The sequence below is a fragment of the Nothoprocta perdicaria genome, unplaced genomic scaffold (assembly GCF_003342845.1).
Source record: "Nothoprocta perdicaria isolate Ctin4 unplaced genomic scaffold, notPer1 scaffold_71, whole genome shotgun sequence".
In the NCBI taxonomy this organism is placed as follows: Eukaryota; Metazoa; Chordata; class Aves; order Tinamiformes; family Tinamidae; genus Nothoprocta; species Nothoprocta perdicaria.
The window spans coordinates 856,745-880,381 of record NW_020455988.1 but is presented as its reverse complement, the minus strand read 5'-3'; the positions used below and the strand labels follow the sequence as shown (position 1 = coordinate 880,381).

Below are 23,637 nucleotides of genomic sequence, written 5' to 3'. Positions count from 1 at the left end.
TGAGAATAAATATGCTGCATAAAACAGATTATAGTAAATGATTTAATAAAATAAATTCATGTTATAGTATCATAAGAGATTTATTAATTGAGGGAAATAAACTAAAGTCGATATTTAAAACATTTGTGAATTAGTATTGAGTGAAGTATATTATAAAAGCATGGGCTTCCTGATAGAAGTGTGGGTAGGATTTCATCATTGGGCTTGTGAAAGTAGAAGGACTTTCTTTTGGGTTCATTTTTGTTGGTRGTCACTCGTGTTTGCCCAGTTCTGCATCAGCTTGGGCATTGCAAAACTCAGCATGCAGGATCAGGTTCTTGAAGGTAGTGTTAGTTTTATTTGATATGTATTGATTTATATTATTTATTTTATATGTATTTTATAGATACATGTATATGCAGTAAAGCCCCACCTGGGTTTGTCAAAGTACTAGAACTGTAGATAGTATACTAAGATAGTATATGTAGATATACTAAGATAGTAAAGACATTTATTATTTAAGACACTTTCRTTTTTATTATTTAAGATGAAAGATTCTAAAATTCAATTGTTGTTTGACCASCTATGGTTAAATTAATAAAACTTAGAGCTAGAAAGTTGCCACAATCTTGATGATGAGGTGAGGTATATTAACTAGATAAAAGTTACCTGTTTTGTAGCGCTGAGGGAACCATGACCAAACAGAGTGAATATCTGGGCGATTGAGTACAGTGTTCCGATCATACTCAAGCTGTGAATGAACAGGCAGCTTTCAACCTAGTTTCTCAATAAGCCTGTAGAATCATCAGGCAAGCAAAGCAGCATCCCAGAAGTTTCTCATGGCCCTGAGGTGGTGAAATTTCTTTAAAGAATTCTGTTTGCTGTCCTATCAGTGCAGCTCATACATCACCAGGGTCACAGTCMTTTTTCCAGCTACTGCTTTTAGTATTGTTATCCGTTTTAAAAGCACCCAATCTAGCACCAATTTAAATGCAATATGAAATATTAAAACAAAAAAGTAATAAAAACAAATGGGCATTTAATAAGCATGCTTTTATTACAGAATTTTGCATAAAGCTCTATGCATTTTCAAAATACCTTCTTTAAAGATTTGTACTAATAGTTGCTAAGTTACATGACTGCTGATTGCAGCAAACAGCTCGTGTACAATTCTGCATGGGTGTTAACAAGAAAACAATTTCTTTTCAGAGCTTCAGACGTTGTACCGTGAAATGAGACTCCTTGTCACGTGGCGACTGATCCAGTCGTAGTAGCTGGCCACTTTTGTATACACACCAGGGTGACCAGGCTCGCCGCAGTTTTCTCCCCAGCTCACAACACCCCAGACATAGGCCACGTTTTCCGCATCAAAACAGACCAAGGGGCCTCCRGAGTCACCCTTGCAACTGTCTATGGAACCATCGTAAGTACCTGAAGCARAAGAAGTAACAAAAAGCAAAATTAAGTTCACATGTAACCTAGCACAGAACATAGAGCTGAGGTGGGTGTTAGGTTGCCTGATGGTCACGGGTAATGGTACTTCATAGCCATGAGTAACAGAGGTTCCTAATGCACACAGTCCATTCCTCCTCCTTTCCTTTAAGTGCAGGGATTCATTTTATGTTTACAGGGGTCCAGATTCTCTTCATTTGCTTTGGTGTAATCATGGGTGACGTGAATCTTGTTTTACTCTGTGTATTTTATATCATTAGAAGTTACCCCTAAGAGTGAACAAAAGCTAGAAGGAAAAGGTACAAAGACTTGTAATATGGTTTCCTATAGGAATTAAGGGTATGTATGTGATCATACTGTGTGTAGGCCAATGTGTTGGCTTAGGTGTCCCCTCTGCCAAGCAGTTTCATTTAACAGAGGGGCAGAGGCCTTAAAATTACATTTCTCTACAAGTTTGATGGAAACAGATGTGCAGATATAGGAAAGAGTCCAAGTGGCTGCCTTCTGGAGCACCAGGTCCCTAAGGCGTATGTGGGTAAGGGTCACTGCTCTTCGCAGCTTTCAGTGATCAATTTGGCAAATATGATGCTCAGCAAAACTGAATTAGGAGTAAAGTTCTCAGCCAATAGAAAGCATGTTTTCTGGCCAGATTAATCTTACTGGTAATTTGAAAAAAATTGAAACATTTCTCCTGGAGGGAATAGGGATAGCAAATGTCTGACTGGGTGAATAATCACATTCCAGTCCATAGAACTACTGATGTGCTCCAAGATAAGCATTAGTTTAAATATTTTTCTGAATTGGAATGAAATATTGTAAATGTAGAAAGTTCAGTGAGCAGTAACATACTTATGCATTTAAAAAACAATTGAAATTGCATGCTGAAATTTACATAATCACAGACACTTGGCAAACTGTCATCACAAGTCTACTAATAAATATATATATAATAGTGGATGCATTTAGGTTTCAAAGGTAGAGTGTTTTGTTGAAGGCAATAGGGTGACATTCAGTTTATTATATTTCCTAAGTCTTGCAGGTTTCCTGACAATTTATCAGATCTTATAAAGAGTATTTTTGACGGTGACTTTAAAAAAATATAGTAACAAAAAATTGTTGCTTGCCTGCACATGCCATTTCTTTAAAAAAGCGTCCTGGATACAATTCAGAACAATTTTGAAATAAATTAACATTGCCCCACTTTAGGACATATTGTTTTACATAACCTAGAAAAGAAAAGAATATTTTTTSTAAGTTAGAAATAAGTGCATAGTAGACATTTTAAATATAATTAATATCATAAAGTGAAAGCTTTATATTTGCTTTTCTACTGAATGTAATCTTCAGTATTATAAACTAGATGAACTGCCATTAACACTCTCCCCATGTGTACTATAGTACATTAGTTATATGGTTCAAAACAAAAGCAGAGTGGTTTAATTGCAGCATTAAATTCAGTAGTTTCATTTTGTAGCATTTTTACTCTTTCCCCTCATTTGACTCTTCAGTTGCCTCTAGAGCCCATGCAGAGCAAGCAGTTCCAACAATGAAGAAACACTTGGGAAAAAAATATTCCTCATGACATGATAAATCCTCTTTTGTATTCCCCCCACTGAACCATCTCTTCCAGTTTTACCTCACTTACTTTCTCCTAATATGGATGCCCTTCTTTGCCTCTGAGCATGTWACCTTCCTCTGAGCTTTCCCCAATTTTACTATGTCCTTTTGAGATGAAGGGACCAGATATTAAAGATGAAGGTGAGCTCTGCATTCACAATGTTGAGGAGATTCTCTGTCCCTTTCATAGTAATTTCTAACTTTGTATTTGCTTTACGGCTGCTACTGAGCATGGACAGAAGCAGCCTCCCAGCCAGCACTCAGTAGCTCCAATGCCAGACTGTGATCTCTCAGTAGCACAGGACAAACACGTCATTTGAAAGTGTCATTTTTATCTGGCTTATCTGTCTCCACGCAGCCTTCTCTGGGTTACAGTCAAACACAGCTGAGACAGGATGTGCTGACTTTCAAACTGTTGGCAGCAGCTCAGGCCCCTGTGGGCTGGGGACATAGAACTGGCCTTGGCTTTGGGCCACAGTGAGCTACCACCTGCCAGTTGTTAAATACCAGCAGGTCTCCATATAAATCTGAAATCAGTAATTACAGCTGCTTCTTTCATATACTCGAAAGGTACTGTACTCCTGTTGTCTCCTCTGAGAAGAAGTACATATGTGAATATCTCAACAAATAATGATATGTTTGCTAAGGGTGGGGTGTTCTTCATGCTACCATCCTCATTCCGGGTGACATAAATGTCTGTGCTACCCAGGGACACACCAGCTCGAGGAGTGTAAATCTAGCTGAAAAATCAACATTTCTTTCTGTCAGAGTACTCTTTAACCAGAGCGGTTTCCAGGCCAATTTGCTAAATGACTGGCACAACAAAGGAAGCTGCTGAGGAAAGAGAACAAGCAGGATGATGGCTGAAAGTCAAGTCATGGCCTGCGTGGGTTTTTGTTTGTTTCTTGAGAGCTTTTGCACACACCACTCTGGAGCCTTTTCAAAATTAAACCTAACCACAATTTGAAAACAGAGTTATAAATTATCCATTCTAGTGGTAAGCATTAAATCAAGTACCTTTTTCTAGTCCCCACCCGGAAACCTTGCATGTATCACCAGGCTTGAACATATACTCAGACCAGGGAATACAGGCAGGTGTGGTGTGTTTTAGGGAGCATTCGCCTTTTAAAGAACTTTCCAGCTCCAACAAAGCAATGTCATTTTCGTAAGTTGCAGCATTGTATTTCTCATGGATGATCAGTTGTTTTAACTGGTAAGTATCTGTCTCTTTGTTAAACCGTATTGTATCCAGCAGCCCAACCCAGATCCGGTACAGATGAACTCGATTTGCTCTGGAAAAAAAAAAAAAAAAAAGAGCAAAATATTTTATTTTAGGTGCTTAACACAAGCACACTTGTATCTTTTCTCTAGCAGTAAACTTCTGCATTTTATTGAAGTTTTTTTATAGAATAAAAATGCATATTACATATATATAGATTCTTTCGGACTTTATGTCCAGGAATGCCTCAGGTTTCTTGAGCAAATGAAAAGCAAATGACACTGCTGAGCTGCAACTAATGCAGAAAAGAATGCTAAATGTCAGCGTCTGTATTCATTGCCCTCACAAAGAGAAAACAGAGGTCTGTGCCCCCTTAATTTCACATGAAATAACAGTGAGCAGGTGTGAAAGGGACCCCACCTGCTTCTTCTAGGGAGTATGTTCCCTTCAGGGACTGATGGTGGAACAGATCCCCAGAGCAGAGGTGATTGGGGAGAGAGAAGGGCCCTTCTGTGCAGGGTGGCTGAACTGAGCCTTTCCCGCTTGGCTCGTGTCTGCCTGAAGAATGCTGTGGCTCCTTAAAATCGGCATTGCTTTTTCATCTTTCTACACACCGCCAGAACAATCTATTTTCTCTGGATCTTTCTCATCATTAACTTGGGTGAGCTAGTGCTCTTAATTATTTTATGTCCAGGCAAATAGGAGTCAGCACAAAAGTGGATGAGAAGAGCAGTAATCTCCAAGTTAATTTTGCCGAAGGAAATCGTTTCTCAGTTTGTTTTTTTTTACCTGACACAGTGTGCAGCAGTCAGAACCCAACAGCCACCAATATAAACCCCGCCACAGTACACTGTTGTACCTTCATTGCCAGTTCCTCTAATTGCCACTTGCCAAGGGAATTCACCCTATTTAAACAACAAAAATCCAAGTAATAATTAATTTTAATTATTGTGCTGTTATTTGTAGTGCATAAAGGGAGATAGTCCATTGCATCACCTCATCTCTTTGACTGTAGCTGACTGTAGATCCAAAAGCTGCTGCCCAGAAATTGTCCATGAATTGTGCACAGAGGGTGCACATTCCAAAATACAGTAATTTTGCTCACTCTTGTCACTTTGTGCAATCTCTCTCTCTCCCCAGCTTTCTATCAGAAAACCCCTCCAGCGAGTGAAATGGGATTTGGAATCAGGAATGTAGGATCTGGCCCAGTATGATCCAGTATAGCATTTATGACTGTAACCTGATTCACAGGCTTAGGCTTAAAATCTGTTTTGCCAAAATTGTAATTTCTAGATAGAATATTAAGTATTTTGTTGAATTATTGTACTAGTAGTTTGCTGATTCATCGTCAATGTATCCTTCAATTATAATACTCTATAATATTTTACTCATAAGATCTGCCTCTTTTTGCATTAATTTGGTACTCTACCACTATTGCTGCTAGTTGTGAAGTTAGTATCTTAGCTGCGTTTGTTGTTTTCAAGCATTTGAACAGAAGGACAACAATGCTCATTTAAATTGATACTGATTGAACTCTTATCTAGTGAAGTGTGGGGTTTTTTGGTTTGCTTTTTTACCTTTTTTGCAGTTTCTCCACCTATGATTCTTTTCCGTCGAGTTAATGTGCGATTTGTAAGACCGCAGTTTATTTGGGGAAGAAATGTCTTTATTCTTTTTCTTTCTTTAACCAAAAGGAAAAATGTGTCACAGAATTAAGGCACTACATCAAAAACTTTAGGAACTTAGTAATTCTTACATCACTRTTTTGGGACAGGTTATCTTTATTTTGAAAACATGAGTGCTGTGAATATTGTAAGTAGCTGCAATAGAAGAAAGGCAAAGATAAAAAGCTTCTGCAATTGTTTTTGCTTTGAATATTGTGTCTTACTATCACATTATTTCCCTTCATTTTGCAGTTCCAGCATTCAAACAAATACTTTTAAAGCCGTTCCATTAGATTGCTTAGAGCTTACCTCCATCAGTTGCCAAAACATGCAAATGTGGATCCTCACCCAGGATAAGCTACTACAGCATTGTTGAAATGAGCAGAAAGATAGCAAGAGAGATAGTAAGCTCCCAATTTTGCACTACTAAACCTTAGAGTCCAAATATTCTGAGTGTTCTGGATCTGCCAAGCTGACCGGTAGCTGGAAAGCCATATATTAGAGGGTATGTGGGATTTATGAAGAGTTAGTTATACTTACCTGCATCCATACTGTGATTTTCAACATATTTTTCTCTATCTGTAGTAGAATAATGAAATACTGAAAACATCTGCATATATTAAACTTTGTCCTATTACTTGAATATATGTTTATGTGCCAAAATCGTGGTGCACTTTTAAAACAGTAAACAGTAACAGTTTTTAAAACACCATTTMACAGATAGTAATATTCAATGAGCCTAGTGCCTGATGTTTTCTTTCTTAACAGACATTGCTTGGCTGCCTTTACCTACASGTGACGTGTTGGTTCATAGTCACTTGACTCCTCCTCCTCTACAGTGCTTAGGGAATCCTAAGAAATGGCCTATTTCTGTCTTCACTAGGAAATGTCAGAACTTCCTCCTTCTGCCCCATGGAAGCATGGGGCAGAAGTCTGGAAGATGGAATCTGGAAGATGGAATCTCTGGAAGATTCCAGAATCTGGAAGATTCTGCCCCATCTTCCAGATTCTGCCCCCAATTCTTCCAGATGGGGCAGAAGTCTGGAAGATTTCTAAAGTCCAAAGAAGCATTAGGTAACTGGATTTTTTTTTCCAGTTTACCTGATGCCTTTATATGCAATGTTCTTCTGTAACAGGTAAGGGAGGGCATGCAACTTGAGAGGTAAATTAAATGCTTCCTTGGGTCTGCTATGKCAGCCTTTATTCAAATAAAATTCCTGTTGAATTCAGTTGCTAAATARTGGCAGAGGCTTTGGCTATTATCAGGTTACTGACAATGATGTTTACCGTTAGAGTTCAGTTTACCCTTACCAATAGTGTTTACTTTTTGGCTTTAGACTTTGTATCTCATCAGAGCAAGGAAAAACACTGCAAGCTCAAAACGAGACAAATCTTTTCAACAGGGAGGGAAACACTACAGGAAAACTATTATATTAGCAAACTGGTTCAGTTCATTATCTTTGAGGAAAATATTCCTGCCTGACTTGTCTACAATTTCTTCAGAGACATAAGATACCAGTTTGATACATGATTTAAGCCTCTTAAAACTTTAGCAGTTTTTCTTTATTTTAAAATTTTTATTCTTTTTTTTTCCTAGAAGGAGTCATATTTAACCTATGACAAATGTCCTATGACAAATAATATAACCTTGGGAAGATGATGTCTTACATGCATTTTGTATTGCTCATCTGTTAAGTAATTTAATAATACGCACAGTGTAGTTGTAACTGATCAGAATAGAAAGAGGGAAAGAGAGAAAGAGGTATCAGAAGGAAACCTGCACAGAGAAGTTGAGCTTCATCCTCTTCTGTGAGGCAGTCAGTTTCTTTGTTGCAGACGTTCTTACTTGGAATACAGATGTTGGACCTACAGTGGAAACTACTCCCTCTGCATGCTGTAATAAAGGAGAATTAYATTGGTCAAGTACAGGGTCATATGGTTCAACAATCTTACATATTTAAGCAGCTCATTTAACATAAACAGAATGTAACATCCATGTTACAAGGCACTTGGTTTTCTTTTTACATAAGATGTAAAATGAAATGAACACTTGGTTTTCTTGATTTTACCCTCTCAAAACAAAGGTTCAAAATTTTGGGCCAATTTACACCTTACTAGTTTCATACATAACTTGCAATACTTGAAATTATGGCAGAGTTTTTGGAGTTACTCTCTAATCTTATACCAATCTACCGTTTAAGGATGTATCTCTTTAACATCAGGCAGTCATCTAAAAGTATCCAGATAGCCCAATGTTAATTTCAACATCACTAAACTCAGTGGAAAGGTTTCCGTTTACTCCAGAAACCATTGTTTTCAGCCTATATAGATAAAAATAGTGCCATTTTGGTCAAGTACAATCTAAATACATACCCTCAATATACAAACCTRCCTATGCTTATTCTTTTAAAATGCCTGTGATTATGTTTCCATCAGTTTCCAYGATTCTTCTGTCTACTCAAATTTACTGACAATTGTAAAACTACAAAATTATTAGGGGTAGTGATGAGATTTGTAATCCCATCAGGTCAAGTTTGGCRCTTGAAATCCAGTTTCTGAAAGTATTCTTCATTCAGGTTATGTGAGCTACTCTATTCCTTGTTTCCAATGAAAACTTTTACAGTTGGAATTGCTGATKCTAAAAGAATGATTGTGCATGAACAATGTGTGCACCAGGAACTATCATTTTATGGACGATCTGGCATTTAAGAAAGGCCTTACTTTGGTTTAAAGATGGCTTTTAGGATGATGGATCAATTATTGATTTTTCTCGACTAAAGATGCATTATCATTTGATATAACACTGCTAATATTTTGTATCAGTGTTTGRTGGTCTCCTAAATATCTTGTTTGTATTTCTTCATTAGATGCCACCTACCTGCTTCAGAAAATGTTTATGGGTTTTTTTTGTCCTGGTGAAAAGACGAAACTTTTTTCGTTGCCTTAATGTAGTGACACTTTTGTGAAAGTTTTTGCGTTCWTGGGGATGATTTTCTGAATGATTGTTGAACAACTGAGAAAGTAAGTAGCTGTTACCTTTGCAGCATAGCTCATCACTTAGGTCCCCGCAATCGTTGATTCCATCACAGGTGTCAGTCAAAGCAACGCACTTGCTGTTGACRCAGCGGAACTCCCCCGCTGAGCAGTCTGTGCCGCAAGGTGAAAACAGTTAGTGTGCAAATAACTGCAGATTCACAGCTACCCAGGGGAATATTTTTCTAACTTGTTTTATTCTTTAAACAGATTSGCCCTAGGCATTTTAAGGCTTGCTAAAGTAAGTAGTAATCTTCTTTGGGCTAGTTCATATATTACACGTATGTAAAGTATGCTTAAAACAAAGAACTCCAAGTAGATCTTTACAGAGAAAAAACTACTGACCTCTGACATTTTTGTAGCATTCAAGGCTAACAAATCCCTCATTCCTATCTCTTGCTTTCTCCACTATGTAACATTCAGCAAGACTTGTCTCTAGGCCTCTGCAAGTTATTTGAAGACACTGTGATGAATTTAAGGTAGATTTTACGATGTTGGAATTGGACTGGTAGTATTGAGCCCCTCTGTGAAGACACAAATAATAACAGTTCATTTCATTTCAGTGGATTGTCCTCTGCTTTTATTGCTCAGATGTTGTGTGATTTTGGTCAAGGCCAAGAAAAAAAATACAGATTTCATATGGAATGGGATGGGGTGAGTAAGAGATTGTTCTACTTTGGGGGRGAAAGTAAAACAAAATGATGTTTTTCACCAATTGCTGCATAGGATTGGCCCTCGACTCATATGTAGCTCTGCCAGAGTCACCGAGTATCATGACAGAAGATTCTGCTTGTACAAAAGAACTTGTCAGTTTGTCAGTGCTGTCTCTGTATGRACATAGATAAGCTGTAATTTGGAAATTTTGGAGGTAAATTCTCACATTAAGTTGAATATCCCTTGTATTAGCAGAATCAGTGCATGCTTAGGAGGCTCAGGAAGCTGCAAGATTGGGATTTAATAAATACTGCCTTGCTTGTAGCTATGTTTTTACCTGAATGTTGCTCTGTTAAAGCATGTGTGTATGTCTCCAAAACAAATACGGACTGAGTAAATAAGTAACTACAGAGGCTTACAATTGAGCTCGAGGACTGAGTGTTCTGTCTCAGCACAAACTCTGTCTGTGTGATTTAAGGAGATACAGATCAGGAACGAGAAGTATTTCTCATCCATAGGGGATGAATTAGGGCAGCACGAAATAGCATCAGTCTTCTGGAAGGATTGGTGGCAGGATCATTCCTACATGCTTAAGTTAATTTAGTGGTATATTTGTAAAATTATTGCTTACAGGATATAAAATGAACTCGTTATGATGAGCTGAGTAACACAGGTCACCAGTGTGGTCACAAGCCAGAGGACAAACTGTGTGCAGCTTCAGCTATASCTGGGGGTAGAGCAAGCAAGGGCAGTGGGGGGTGAGCTCTGTGGAGACCCTTGTTCTGCTGCTCACCAGCCTGGCTGGTGCAAGGGGCAGAGCAGAGCTGAGGCCTGCAGTGAGCCGCAGGGACGATGTATGGCTCAGGGTTGCTTGGCACTGCTGCATCTATGCATGTTCCCTTGCACTAAGCTGACAGAAAACTCGTGCGCCAGTCTTCAGTTTTATTTTAAATGAAAAATAATTATGGCTTGAATGAGATACGGTATTCTATTTGTAATAGAATAGAGAAAAAATCCCCTACATTTTGTCTTTCACGCTCAAATGTCAATTTAAGAAGCTTTACCAGGATATTACAGCTGATACGTATTGAACGTTYTGTCTTACTGTAGGCTGACAGTAACTGACTCTTACATGAGCATCAGTACTTTTTCAGACCCATTGCAGTTATCCAGAGAGAAAGCCCCAAACTTACAACTGAAAGCCAAGGTGCCTGCAGGCCACATTTGCTTCATTCATAGTCCACTCACTATCACATACAAAAAGATCCTCTCTGTGATTCACGGGTTTTACTCGAAGCAAACTTGAATCGCCATGGCCCAAGGAGACTTCAAATGTTTCTGAAAAAAGAAAGGAATCAAAAAGAAAAGGAAATCCCCCAGAAGCATCAAATCAAATCTTATCTTATAGAAGCATTTTAGTGGAAAGACAGTACAAAAATAAAGCATACATAATTTTGACTCCTGGAGACAGCAGAAGTTTGCGTGGAAGGAACAACAGACTGGGAAAGAGAAGCTTTAGGTATTATTTCTGATTCATCTGGCGATTGACTTTTTGTCTTTTCTCAAAATAAGCCAGTTTCAGGACAATTGTGGATACCTCATAAGAGTATGCAAACATCTGCTGAGAAAAGCTTGCATCTTAGTATCTTGAGTTAGCAAGATGTCACGTGAGACAGCTAGATCCTGCAATTGTAGCAAAACTTCAGCTTTTTGAGAAAAGCCCTTATTTTAGTTTACCTTTACCAATAGTGTTTACTTTTTGGCTTTAGACTTTGTATCTCGTCAGAGCAAGGAAAAACATTGTAAGCTCAAAACAAAACAAATCTTTTCAATAGGAAGTGAAACACCACAGGAAAATTATATTAGCAAACTGGTTCAGTTCATTATCTATGAGGAAAATATTCCTGCCTGACTTGTCTACAATTTCTTCAGAGACATAGGATACCAGTTTGATACATGATTTAAGCCTCTTAAAACTTTAGCAGTTTTCCTTTATTTATTCTAAATTTTTTAATCCTTTTTTTTTTTTTTTTGGAGGAGGCGTATTTAACCTATGACAAATATCCTATACCCTTATTTTAGTGAAGCCCTGCAAGGAGATGGCTTGAGACAGCAGCTGGCTTGCAGGAGGCATTTCTGCTCACGCTCCTTGGGGAAGGAGGCTCACGGGAAGGCTGCTGTGCTGCCAAAGCCCTGAGCAGCAGCTTGATGCAGCCTGCGAAGCCGGAGAGAACAAGCACGTTCAGCACAGCAGGCAGGCTGGCTGGCCGGCCACATTTGCAGAACTGCAGCTCTGTTTTCATGACGCTCACTCTGGAGGTGGACAGCGTTCTCCTGCTCCCCGTGAACTCCCTGCAGCCTTTAACACCTGACTTCTCCCGAATTCTCAATGTTTTTACTACTGCAAGGAAATAACACGGCTTTCTGAACTGTAAGTAGTAAAGTAACTACTTTTCTGYAAATGCATGACTGATATATTTTGGAAAAGGAGATATTAATACCTCCAGACACGCAGTTCCCATTGTTCAGAAACCTTGCTGCAGGCTGTTGACATTCATAGCTCTTTAGCTGGCAGTAAGTTTGGAACTGCCTTCCATTGGTAGAGCAAACTGCAGTGCCATTCTTTGGGCACTGGTAGGGAAGTTTACAACGGCATTTTCCCTCCACACATCGTTCCCATGGGTTACAAAAAACTTTCTTACAGGAATTGTGTGTGTATTGGTTACTTAAACATTCTTCTATCAAGTATTTTTCTTGCTCAGCTGGCTGGACAGGCCTAACCTGTCTTTCTTCAGCATTAGATGCTGCATTCTGCAAAACACAAAGTTAAAAAAAAAAAAAATCAAGACTACGAATTACAACTTCTCCCAAAAGTCCTGCAAATCCTTCTCTTCAACAATATTTTCTCGCAAGCCTTTTCCTGTTGTGTTTAAAAGTATTACATTTTATGTGTGGTGTCTATTCCCTTGTCTTTTACCACCTTATCCTCCTCATTTTTTTTCTGGGAGTCTTTTCTTTTTAACATTCTCCTGGTGTAACTTTCACTTACTGGTCTTTTGCAAATATTGCAGTCTTGTTCAAACATCAGCTGAAATTTATAGCAGATTATAAATGTTCTAAGGAAGCAGTTTAACATACCACAGCAATGTGATTATAAGCAAAATTCATAAAGGGAATTAAATACTAGGAAAATAAAAAAGTAACATCTTGATTTTTTTTAGATGTTCTTATTGGTCTAATTGGCTCTGAGGTCAAATCTTACCTGTAAATATTAACAAACTACCTAGAAGGCAAGTATTTATAAGTATCTTCGAGAAATTTGAAAATGAAATGTCCTTCCTCATCTTTTTTTTCTGTATCTTGCACAGCAGTGGATTTGCAGTGTTGTTGCTGATCACTGCTAGACTGCAACAGCTGATTCTGATTGTCCAACCAGCCATCTCTAGGTGAGTGACTCTACATCTATATTTATATTCATATAGCTCTCCAGAAGCTACATTGCTGTGCTTACACTTTGTAAAAGCTGCAGGTGGGAACGAAATTGAAATGTGAAAAATATGTGGATGAACTTTGCATAAAAAATAAGGGAAGAGCTAGTCCTCAAATGTGATTTTTCGACTTCGACTGTGTCCGCTGAATCAATAAAGCTTAAGTTTAAAGTTCTCGTGAAGAAATCCTGCTGCTAGTAAAATTAGTGGTTATATTGTTGGAGCAGCTTTTAACCCAAACCAATTTTTAACAGTTGTATAATCATTAAATTCTTTCTGCTGTTCTCAGGTCAGTAAAATCCAATGCATAATCTCTAATTAGCCAGATCTGGCTTGGCATAAGTCTCATATTTTAAAAGACTAGAGTTGCACTAAATAGGAACCAAAGTAGCTTTTTTTTCTGTAAGGGTTTTGCTAAAAGACTCAGGTTATGATGAATGCTGAGCCCACATAGGCTTTATGGGGTACTTTTGCCAGAAGAAATTCCAGAGCAAAAGTAGAGGCATGTTGCCACGTTAGAAGACTATAATCTCCTTTCTCAAAAATAGTGCCACAGGACAAACAGTTGCACCATTCTCTGGTCAATTGTGCTCGTAAATTTGGGTTTAGGATCATAATTAAGATCTTTTCCATAAGATGGCTGAAGTAAATCTCAGATATAATCGGTACTATGAAGGAGAAATAGAAAACTTCAAATATTCAAACTGGACTAAAACAAGTGGATTAATACTATGAAAGGAAACTTGAAAAAAAGCTTTTATAAAAGTAATCTTGTTGACCTTTTTTTTTTTTTTTTTATAAATTAATGATACCACAATAAAATAAATTCTTACCTCTGCTCCACAAAAATGAGAGAGAGACAAGAAAACCAAGAGAACTGGAACCACTCTCATGATGAAGTCTTATCTCTTTTTTTTAGAGAGATACCCTCCAGTTAGGACTCTTTTGAATGGCAGTTGTTTGATTTGTGTTTAATTTTTAACCATTAGTAAAATACTTCAAAGTGTATTTAGAAATAAAGTGCAGAAGCCTCCATTATTAACTGATAAATGTGATCTCTCCAGAGGGATCCTGCTTCAGTCCATCTGGTTTTACTGTAACTGAAAGAAGAGATAACAAAAGTAAAGGCTTTAAAGTAAATGATTAAAAGGAAAAACTTACGAAGAATGTACTTTTCCTTTCCTTTGCCAGAGGAGACTGAGGGAATCTTCAGACTAATTCTGCTGGTTATAGGCATTCATCTCAATCAGATGAATTAATGTTGAAGATAAATGTATTTTTACAGAACAGATTTATTTATTTATCTATCTATTTATTTACATCTTTGGGGGGATGAGGGAGAGAGAAAATGACAGACATGTACAATCCATTACATAGCTAAATTACTGGTTCATATTACAAGATTTTTATAGAAAATTGCTCCAAGTGTTTGTCACATGGTTGAAGTATTCTTTTGAAAGTCAGTTTCCAGGAAAGCATTAAATCAAAAAAGCAGAACCAAAATCCTCCACAAATAGCAGTACAGGCTACATAGAAGGTGGTATCAGATCTTGTTTCTGAGGCAGGCAGTTTGCAGAGAGAGGGTCCTGTCTCTTTCCTGTTAAGACAACTACCTCTCTGCGCTCCCAGCTCCTTTATAGCTCAGTGTCACACAGTGACACCAAGACAGAAAGGTCTGATCACTTGAGACATGTGGTCAGGAGAAGGCTGGAGTCTGAGAGGGGCTGCTGCAGCCATCKATTGTACAGAGCTTGGCGTTATGTTCGTGGTCCAACACAGCAGCTACAAGCAGAGGAAACAAGCAGAACTCCATCAATGTGGTCACAGGAAAGTGAAAAAAAAAGATGGCTGTTGTTTTTCATTGTTTTTATTATTTCATTGTTGCTTTTTTCATTATTATCCTGTCATACCTTTGTCAGAAATGTATTCCTTTTCCCCTAGAAAGTGGGTTCATTACCCCGAGATCTTGGAGCCCCATCAGAGCAGCTATGTGCGTTTGCAGCCTGGGGCCGCTTCGCCCGCCGTCCCGCGCGGAGCGGGCACAGGGCGCACTTGGACGGGGCTCTTGGAACACACGTGGGAAAGGGGCCGCCCCTCTGCATGCGCTTCGTTCTTTCGGCTCGTTTGGACGCGCCTTCTGCGCTGCCGGTGGCTCCGGGGTTCACGCCCCGGGCTGCGGGCGCAGCTGCTCGCGCACCCAACGAAGCGCGCGCCCGTGCCCAACGGCCCTTAACGGTTGTCAGGGCGCTCCCTAACGGTCGTAAAAGTGCTCCCCCCGCCGTATCGTGGGCCTTTTGCGGCCCTGCCGGTTGGAGTTAGTTTGTGCTCTGCGGCGGAGGGGGCTGCGCATGCGCGGAGCTGCGGCGCGCTGTGCTGACGAGAGCGGCCGCGCGCGCCACGTGCCTGACGCGGGGGTGCAGCCGTTAGTGACCGTTACTGACCGTTGGTGAGTGGGCTGTGCTGCGCTCGCGGCGCCGCGGACGCGAGTGCGCTGAGGGGCTCCTGAGGCGGCTCCGGCGGTGGTGGCGGCGTCCCGCGGGAAGGGCGGCCGTGCCCAGGCTTCTGGCGGGTGTGGGGGCCCCTTCCGTCCCTCGGGAGGGTGCCGGGAAAGGAGCTGTGGGTGCTGTGCACGCTTCCATTTCCAGACGTTCCTCTACGGCTCTGGTGCAAGGATGTGCTGCTCGGCCCTGTGATAGGAATGGATAATTCGGAGGAATATGAATAAAAGCCATAATGTTGTCGGCAGTCCTTTTTTTTTTTTTTTTTTTTTTTTTTTTCAGTTAGACATTGCAGTACATTATGGTGGAAATCTTAGGTATAGATAACTGCATGCATTTAGTAAGGAGTGAAGTGTCTAACTATTGAATTTGCAAACAATGCTGTTTAGAGACCTGTGTTTATACAGCAAGTTAAATATGAAGCACTTTTTACTTCTTAACTGTGTTTTTCAGTTTAGGAGATAACAGAGAATGACTTTTCGTGGAGGAGGAAGAGGAGGGGGCTTCAATCGCGGAGGAGGTGGTGACAGAGGTGGCTTTAATCGTGGACGTGGTGGCTTTGGACGGGGAGGCGGTGGACGAGGAGGTGGTGGACGAGGAGGCTTCAACAGAGGCGGATATGACCAGGGACCTCCAGAAAGGGTAGTCTGTAAGTTATGTGAAGGAATTATATTTGTTTTATCTAGAATGACACTTGCAGGTCTTAAGTATTTCTTCTTTATTTCAGTGTTGGGAGAGTTCATGCATCCATGTGAAGATGACATTGTTTGTAAATGTAAAACGGAAGAAAACAGGGTGCCTTATTTCAACGCGCCAGTGTACTTGGAAAATAAGGAGCAGATTGGCAAAGTAGATGAAATCTTCGGACAGCTAAGAGATTTTGTATCCTTCAAAAGCATGTATGATGTATAATATTTGTCTTTTAAAGCCTGATTATTAATGGAGTTGCTCTAGAATTTACAAGTAATTTAAGACTTAACTAGTTAAATGTAAATAGTGATAGATGTAACTGCAGTTGTCAGTAGATGTCTTATTCTAATGAGATACTTATCCTAAAATATTTGTGATATGACAAAATATGGGTACCTTGTCTCAGGTAGAGGTTTGCAATCAGCTAAGCCTGTAATATGTAAAGTACTGGCAGAAGTCTTCTGAGGTTGGGGGTTCAAGATGTTACTTTCCAAGATGCTACCTGGAATAGGTTATGAACCTGATAACTGGTTGGCCCAGGGAAGAGGGTGGTCTGTGCTTTAGGGCATCTTTCTTATTGTCCATCTTACTTCTTAAAGTAATTGTGAAAAGACATTATGCTAGTGTGTCCGCTTGTGAAGGAAGATAGCTGAGTCCAAGTTGGTGGGTCCCTTCTGTCATTACTGGTGGACTGACAGAATTCCTGACAGGAGAGAGAGAGAGGGAAACAACTACTAAAGTAAACTTACAGACAGTAAGGCTTAGTCTTTGTTGCGCAAGTGTTTGTAACCAGCTCAGCATGCTCCTGTCCTTTTCTAAATGTGAAGTAAAATGTGAAGATTTAAATCCCTGTCATGATCTGAATGTGTTAGAACACATATTTCATATGTGAAGTTGTGTTGATCACAGTTTCACTTTTTGTATCAGAATTATTTGAATTTCAGGAACTTTTTTTTTTTATTTTCCTCCTCCTGCTGTAGCATATTTAGAGACAACGGACTTGAGTGAATTTTTCAGCTTCTTGCTTCTCTATTTTAGTCTTCAGATTTTTTAAGTTGAGTTGGCCAGCTCTTTTTGAAAGCTGTTTAGCAAGCCTTGTATGCTTAAGAGCCACAGGATGGGCAAGGTTGTATGTGTACTCATGAAGACTCTGCTATTTTACCTGCAGGATGAGACTGGGCTGACTTACCTCTTTGCAGAAGCAGGCAGTTGTATCGGGCAAGATCTCTGCTAGCAGAGTCCTTGCATCATAGAATGCATCCAGATCATTCGGGAGGTATATTCAGGTCACCTTGGGAATTCAAGGGGGAGTTCTCTACTCTGGCAGTTATAGTTTTTTTTGTTTGTAATGATGTCTTTTTATATACTGCTAAAGTAGAAATTCCCTGAATTGTTTCTTTTATGTAAAGAATCTATTTCTAGTATTTTATTCATGATATGTTCCTTAAAGAAATTAATAGTATTTTTCAGTGAAACTGTCTGAGAACATGAAAGCCTCTTCATTTAAAAAAATGCAAAAGGTGAGCAGTTTTAATAGCAGAACTTTACTGTATGTCATCAGTTAGATAAAATGCTTTACAAATAGTTCTTATTGACATTAAAGGCTAATTGTCCTTTAAGTAATGAGTTACTTAAATTCATTTGAAAATGAAAACATTAGTTTTCGTTTACTTTTCCTTTTCCCTTCTTCATTTGCCTTGTTTTTATTTCTTGTTGAGGAGAAAAAAATTATAACTAGTGAAATTTCTAAAAAGTATTAAAAAAAAGATTTTTCATATTTGCATTGTGTTTATGTTGCTGTTTGCAATGGACAGTTTAACATAAAGACTCAATTGTGGATGTTTATGAAGGAATAAAAAGATATGGTTATGCTTGTAAGTCGTGATACTTTCAGAGACTAATGGAAATGTCTTTCTACAGTTTTATATTGATCCAGCAAAGCTACTACCCCTGCAGAGATTTTTGCCAAGGCCTCCTGGAGAAAAAGGTCCCCCTAGAGGAGGTGGTAGAGGAGGGCGTGGTGGTGGACGTGGAGGAGGAAGAGGCGGTGGTAGAGGTGGAGGTAAGATCCTTTGAATAAGATCTGCAAAATGCTTCTTTGGTAAAGTGCTTGCATAAAGAAGTATATTTTGAAGAAAAAAGTGGCACATGTTTCTTTTTCATATCTCAGTAGAGACAGTGACATCTTCCCAAAGGCGGGATTTGCAGCTCGTTCAGTAGTAGATTCAAAGTGTAGGAAAGAGAGTGMATTGGTTCAAAACCGAAATAGAATTAGCATAATTAAGAAAAAAATAGTGGCTATTAAGCAAATCTTTTGTATTAAGAAGTAATAGGTAGTGTACAATACAATGAAAACTGTTAGCAAAAGCTGCTATGTTTTGTTATACTTTAAACTTCTAGTTTGGACGCAAATACTTGAAATATATTGGTTGAAATAAAGGATTCATGACTCCTTCATCTCCACTGTTTACCTATTTGACACATCATCTGGGTTGTCTTCCTTGGTTTAAAAGTAAAGGTAATTCTTTCTTACGTTGAAGGTTTTCCCTTTTCCCCACCTTGTCCTTCTGTGTGCAGGGAGCAGAAAAAAATTCGACCGATCTCTTATACAAAGAGCCATAATAATATTTTTGCTCTCATAAGTTAGCATGGAGGTTTTATAAGGAAGAGATGACTTGGATGACTTGGCGGTGGGTGGGACTAGAGGACTAGGATGAAGCAGTGAACTTTTTTATTTTATTGAACTACTTCTTTCTGAAACTGTTAACAATTTTTTTTTAATGTATGTCAGAGTTTATAGACTCCTAGAACTGTAATTTCTTATCTATGTTCAGGAGGATTCAGAGGCGGAAGAGGTGGAGGAGGAGGATTCAGAGGTGGAAGAGGTGGAGGAGGAGGATTCAGAGGCGGAAGAGGTGGAGGAGGAGGATTCAGAGGTAAATGTACAGTTGTTTCATTTTGATAATAAAAGCAGGTCCTGCTAAACTTTTACCTATTGAACATAATGTAGAATTTTTCTTTCCATCTGCCTTATAAGGCTTTATAGACTATTTTTATGCAGAAAGTTTCTGTTCATCACAGTAGCTATCCTAAATGTAAGTTCAGTATTCCGTATGCTTACGAAATTCTAACTGCTGTCTCAAGAAGGCCTGTCAGAACAAATACGATACTGACTTTTATTTTACCAATTCAAACCATTATGTGTTTCATTCATTTGTTTTAAATGCAACTAAGACATGACTTGTTCAGTGTATTTTTCTTCCTCTTAAAATAGGGAGAGGATATTAAAAATGGAGCCACGAGAGTCTTCTTGCTGCCTTACCATGTGATCTGCAGAAATGAAGAACAAGATAAATTTTCTAGTGGACCCTGAAAAATTGTTTATAAAGGACTTGAAACTGTAAAATGACAGTGACTATTTATCAACATACAAGGACAATATAACCTCTGTTGAAGAACTGAAGACTGCTCAGAGTATACTTGAACTTTTTTACTAAGGCAAATTAATACTTAAACTGTTTCTTTCTTACAAACTATTTTTTATTAATGCTYGACTTCATGTTAGAGTTGGGAGTAAACAGTCCATTGGTTCTTTTTTATTATCTCCACAGATTCTTTAAATCTGTGAATCTGTTACCAATGTGTTACTGATCCCTTGTCCTCATCCTGTCTTTATGTTTAATCCACTGGATTGCTGTACAGTGAACATACCATTTAAACAATCTTTGCAACCTTCATCTACAAACTAAACTTCAAAATTTTGTGTTGATAGAACTTTGTTTTTATATCTAATGTACACAAGGAAAAGACAGTAACATAGGGTGCTTTATGGATTCTGCTGTATAAATCTGAATGAAAACAAACGCATCATGACATATTCTTCTTAGAAGCTGCTTCTGTTAATAATTTCAAGTTTAATCTGGTTCTTCTAAATCACCTAAGTAGTTGTGTCTAATTACACAAATACTGAAATTGTTTTGGGTTTTTCACAGCTTATCCTGTTTCTCTGACAATTTGATGTCCTGAGAAAAACACTGGAATGCACCCAGCTTGCCCAGATCTAAGGTCCTTAGGTCTTCTGCCCACATGATGTTAAGTACTCCCTAAAGACAAAGCCTGCACGAGTCTTCAACACAGACTCTGTTGCCCTTAGACTCATTATAAGGAGTGTTGAAAAGCTAGTAACTGTCTCTTGAGAATGGAGAAGGACAGGTTGCCTCTTTACTTTTTAGCTCTGGAGAGAGAATAAGAATGCAAAAAAAAAACAAATCTTTCCCTCCAAATTGCATCTCAAGTGGAGAGTCCTTCCGCAGAGTCTTTTTTTGAGAAGATCTGCAAAATAATATAAGTGTTTTGAGCATCTTTTTCAARTGCTCTAAATGTTCTGAAAGGGCTGTCTGAGGATCTCTATCTTTTTTTTTGCTTCTTTTTTTCTTTAAGAAGTAAGCACAGTGAAAATGAATTATGTTAACCTTCTACTTAAAGAAGAGAAATTGAAAAAAGCTAATTTACTGTCTGTACTGTTCTTGTCATTTTATCAAACTTGATTGCTCATTGTGAGTAATTCTTGGAACAAAACTTGAAACAAGCTGGAAAAACTATTCAAGAATTCAAATAGGAAGCCTAAACAGATATTGCTTGGGGTAACTCTTCTCTTRCAAAGAAAACATGGTCTGCTTTTATGAGAAGAAATAAGTACTGTTAACCACAGCAAAGTCAGCAATCAATGGATACAAGTTCTTTACCTGGTATTGTTTCAGACAACTTTATTCAGGACAACTAAATCCAGATTATTAAAGATGTTTATCGATTGTTTGCTACCATGCATTGCTAGGCCTAAACGATTTAGGACTGTGGCTTAATCTAGACAGAATCTTATGCAAACCATTGTATTTATTGTAAGCCACCTCTGGCACACTAAATTGCAGTCAAACAATATCAAGCTACAGTGAAGCCAGGCCTGTCTACTACATTCTATCATACTTGTAATTGCTGTACCCTCCATATTCCCGTTCTGATGCTCCAGTGCTGACTTGCGGGAAGCTGACCTGAGCATGTTCTTCTTCCTTTCAAAGATGGCACAATCTCTTGTACCCAGATTCAGTCTCTGTATAGCTGTGCTTACTGCATTCTTCAGAGACATACTTTTGCAGGTCTCCGAAGATTGCACTGTTATGGTCTTTCAATTGCCTCGCCTGACATCTGTCAGTGTTCACTTCTACCTTAGAAGTTTGAGCCTGGAACAAGAAGGCTGTGCTRCCTGCCTCTCAGCAGGTGGAGCTATGAGTCATAGTTAAGCCTGGAGCCCTTGCAAGGTCAAAGCAAAGACTTTAACATCTCCTTTACAAGGGGGTARGGAACTGTTTTGCCCATTGTAGCTCTAGGGGGAAGAGCTGTCTCTGATAATAGGAAACTGGACTATATTTTGTGGCTACTCAGTCCCAGCTTAGAAACATATGAGGTGCTTTACACTTGCAGATGATGTTGGATGAGAACAACACAGATATCTGGAGATGGTTTGTTATCTTGACTCCTTGTGGAGCTAAAGGGTCGTTCTGATGCAGATGGAAGAAAGTCCTCAATCACTAGGCCTGAAATAATCTACCATTTGAGGAAGCAGTGCACAGAGAGGTATGTTGGTGTCTGCCCTGTGGTGATKTCTGTTTTCCTCCCACCCCACCTAAGCTGCTGGGTAAGGATAGTTGTTTGACTGCAGTATGACCCATCTGGCYGCCTTTTGCACTGCCTTTTCTGTGTTGTGACCTGATTCTGCCCTCTTGATGTTAGTAGTTGTCAAGTGTAATAGAAACACACAAATGTAGCATCTTGTAAAACTTAAGGACAACTCTGACTTGTCTACTGTGTAATGTTACAGTGGACTAAAATACAGGTTCTCTTCTTTTAGAGATGGGCTTTTCTTCTCTCCCAAACTTTTTGTTGCTCTGCKGTAGTACTTTGAAGCTCAGGAGCAGGTAAGTTTTGTTGCTTTCCAGAGTGTTTTATTTCTGTACCTTGGACATACGAGCAATGTTGTCACCTTACTGTCTCCTTGTCCACTTGTCAGGTGAAGTTAGACTGTTAGCTGATTCTTAGCGCTTATTATTGATTAGATCAAAATAGGGAATAGTGCATGGGCACAATACACTGGTGCAGAGTTATTGGCAATTGTGAAAACATTGTCATGGCAGTAGAAGATGTTGCCTTAGAGAAGGCGTGGTTATGGCATGAATATGAAGCGTAACAAGTGGAAAAGCTTTTTGGGGCTCCTTGCATTTTTTTTTCTTCAGGTAGCTGAAAGTCTCTCTAGTTTACAGAGTCAAAATAACTAACAGTCTAAATTTAGAGACTATGAAAGGAGAAATATTAAATATAATTATTATTTTCTTCATTTTGTTGGAATCATTTTCATTTGTTGTGGAAATAGGATTAAAGAAAAGTGCTGCCCTCTAGTGCTGATATGTTTAATGTACAGGGAGGCTTTTAGAAAGTGTGTTTATGTTTATCACTTCTGGATTGAAATACACTTTTAAATACATATAACAGAGTTTAGTGAGCTGCAAACATTGCAGTTATAAATCGTGCATTGCCTAGTATGTATACAAATATCTGTGAAAAGAAGAATGGATTCAACTAGAAATTGGCTTTTCTTGCTACTGATCAGGGCCAGATGAAAAGGAAGAGCTCCATCATTTGAAATCACAAAACTTGCCTCTGACCTGAGTAGTACTGGTTCTTACTGGAGGGTAAAAAGAATTTGAGTTTCTGACTTTCCATATGCCAGTACTAGAAAGCAATAAGGGGTAAGTCATATTTTGCCTCGCTTAAGAACTGCTTAAGAACTTTGTGGATTGCTTGTAAACTTTAGTATTGATTTAATTATTTTGAAATATATTTTTTGTTTTGTTTTATAAATGTCAGTGTTCTAGAAAAAGCGTTACTGATGTATTTGTGATAAGTCATTTATGTCTTTAATTTTGACTTTTTATCTCAATTTCTGTCACTTAGAATTAGCCAAATTCAAGAGAAAAAAAGAGACAGAAACAGTGTAATGGTTCATAGAATAGACTGTGCATATTGAGAACTGACAAGTACTGACAAGTGTGAGACCTGTATGGTCTCATTAACCACACTAACTCCAAATTTGGCATTCTATCCAAATAAAACTAGAAATGCTTTGCTTTTATGTGCRTATAATGCTTGTATTATACTTTACAAGCTCTGATTTCTATGGAGGCTGCAAGATTTGAGGTTGATCTTGACAGAGTTTCAGAGGAAGAAAGCAGAGCTACCAAATTATCATTAAGCTTTTATCTTTCAAGGCAGGACTAGGCAAGTGGATACAT

General features: G+C 38.7%; 2 protein-coding genes and 2 long non-coding RNA genes across 4 annotated transcripts; 3 read left to right on the top strand and 1 right to left on the bottom strand.

Annotated features, from left to right (window-relative positions):
- Positions 1-1,039: 1,039 nt before the first annotated feature.
- On the bottom strand, positions 1,040-14,011 carry CFI (complement factor I). The gene is made up of 12 exons (XM_026050852.1): positions 13,940-14,011; positions 12,120-12,429; positions 10,812-10,956; positions 9,310-9,488; positions 8,968-9,078; positions 7,709-7,825; positions 6,472-6,510; positions 5,845-5,948; positions 5,057-5,172; positions 4,066-4,340; positions 2,556-2,657; positions 1,040-1,410 (listed from the first exon to the last, which is right to left on the bottom strand). Exons 1-12 carry the CDS (start codon positions 13,997-13,999, stop codon positions 1,193-1,195), a joined length of 1,776 nt encoding a protein of 591 aa, XP_025906637.1. The 5' UTR covers positions 14,000-14,011; the 3' UTR covers positions 1,040-1,192.
- Positions 11,786-19,102, top strand: GAR1 (GAR1 ribonucleoprotein). The gene is made up of 7 exons (XM_026050856.1): positions 11,786-12,049; positions 12,987-13,064; positions 16,058-16,253; positions 16,332-16,486; positions 17,755-17,814; positions 18,215-18,356; positions 19,086-19,102. The coding sequence occupies exons 3-7, from the start codon at positions 16,076-16,078 to the stop codon at positions 19,100-19,102; spliced, it is 552 nt and encodes a 183-aa protein (XP_025906641.1). The 5' UTR covers positions 11,786-12,049; positions 12,987-13,064; positions 16,058-16,075.
- Positions 19,103-19,129: 27 nt separating this feature from the next.
- On the top strand, positions 19,130-20,863 carry LOC112957260. The gene is made up of 2 exons (XR_003251185.1): positions 19,130-19,170; positions 19,569-20,863. It is a non-coding gene; the product is annotated as an uncharacterized LOC112957260 (long non-coding RNA).
- Positions 20,864-21,433: 570 nt separating this feature from the next.
- On the top strand, positions 21,434-22,490 carry LOC112957259. Its single transcript, XR_003251184.1, has 2 exons — positions 21,434-21,925; positions 22,200-22,490. It is a non-coding gene; the product is annotated as an uncharacterized LOC112957259 (long non-coding RNA).
- Positions 22,491-23,637: the final 1,147 nt, after the last annotated feature.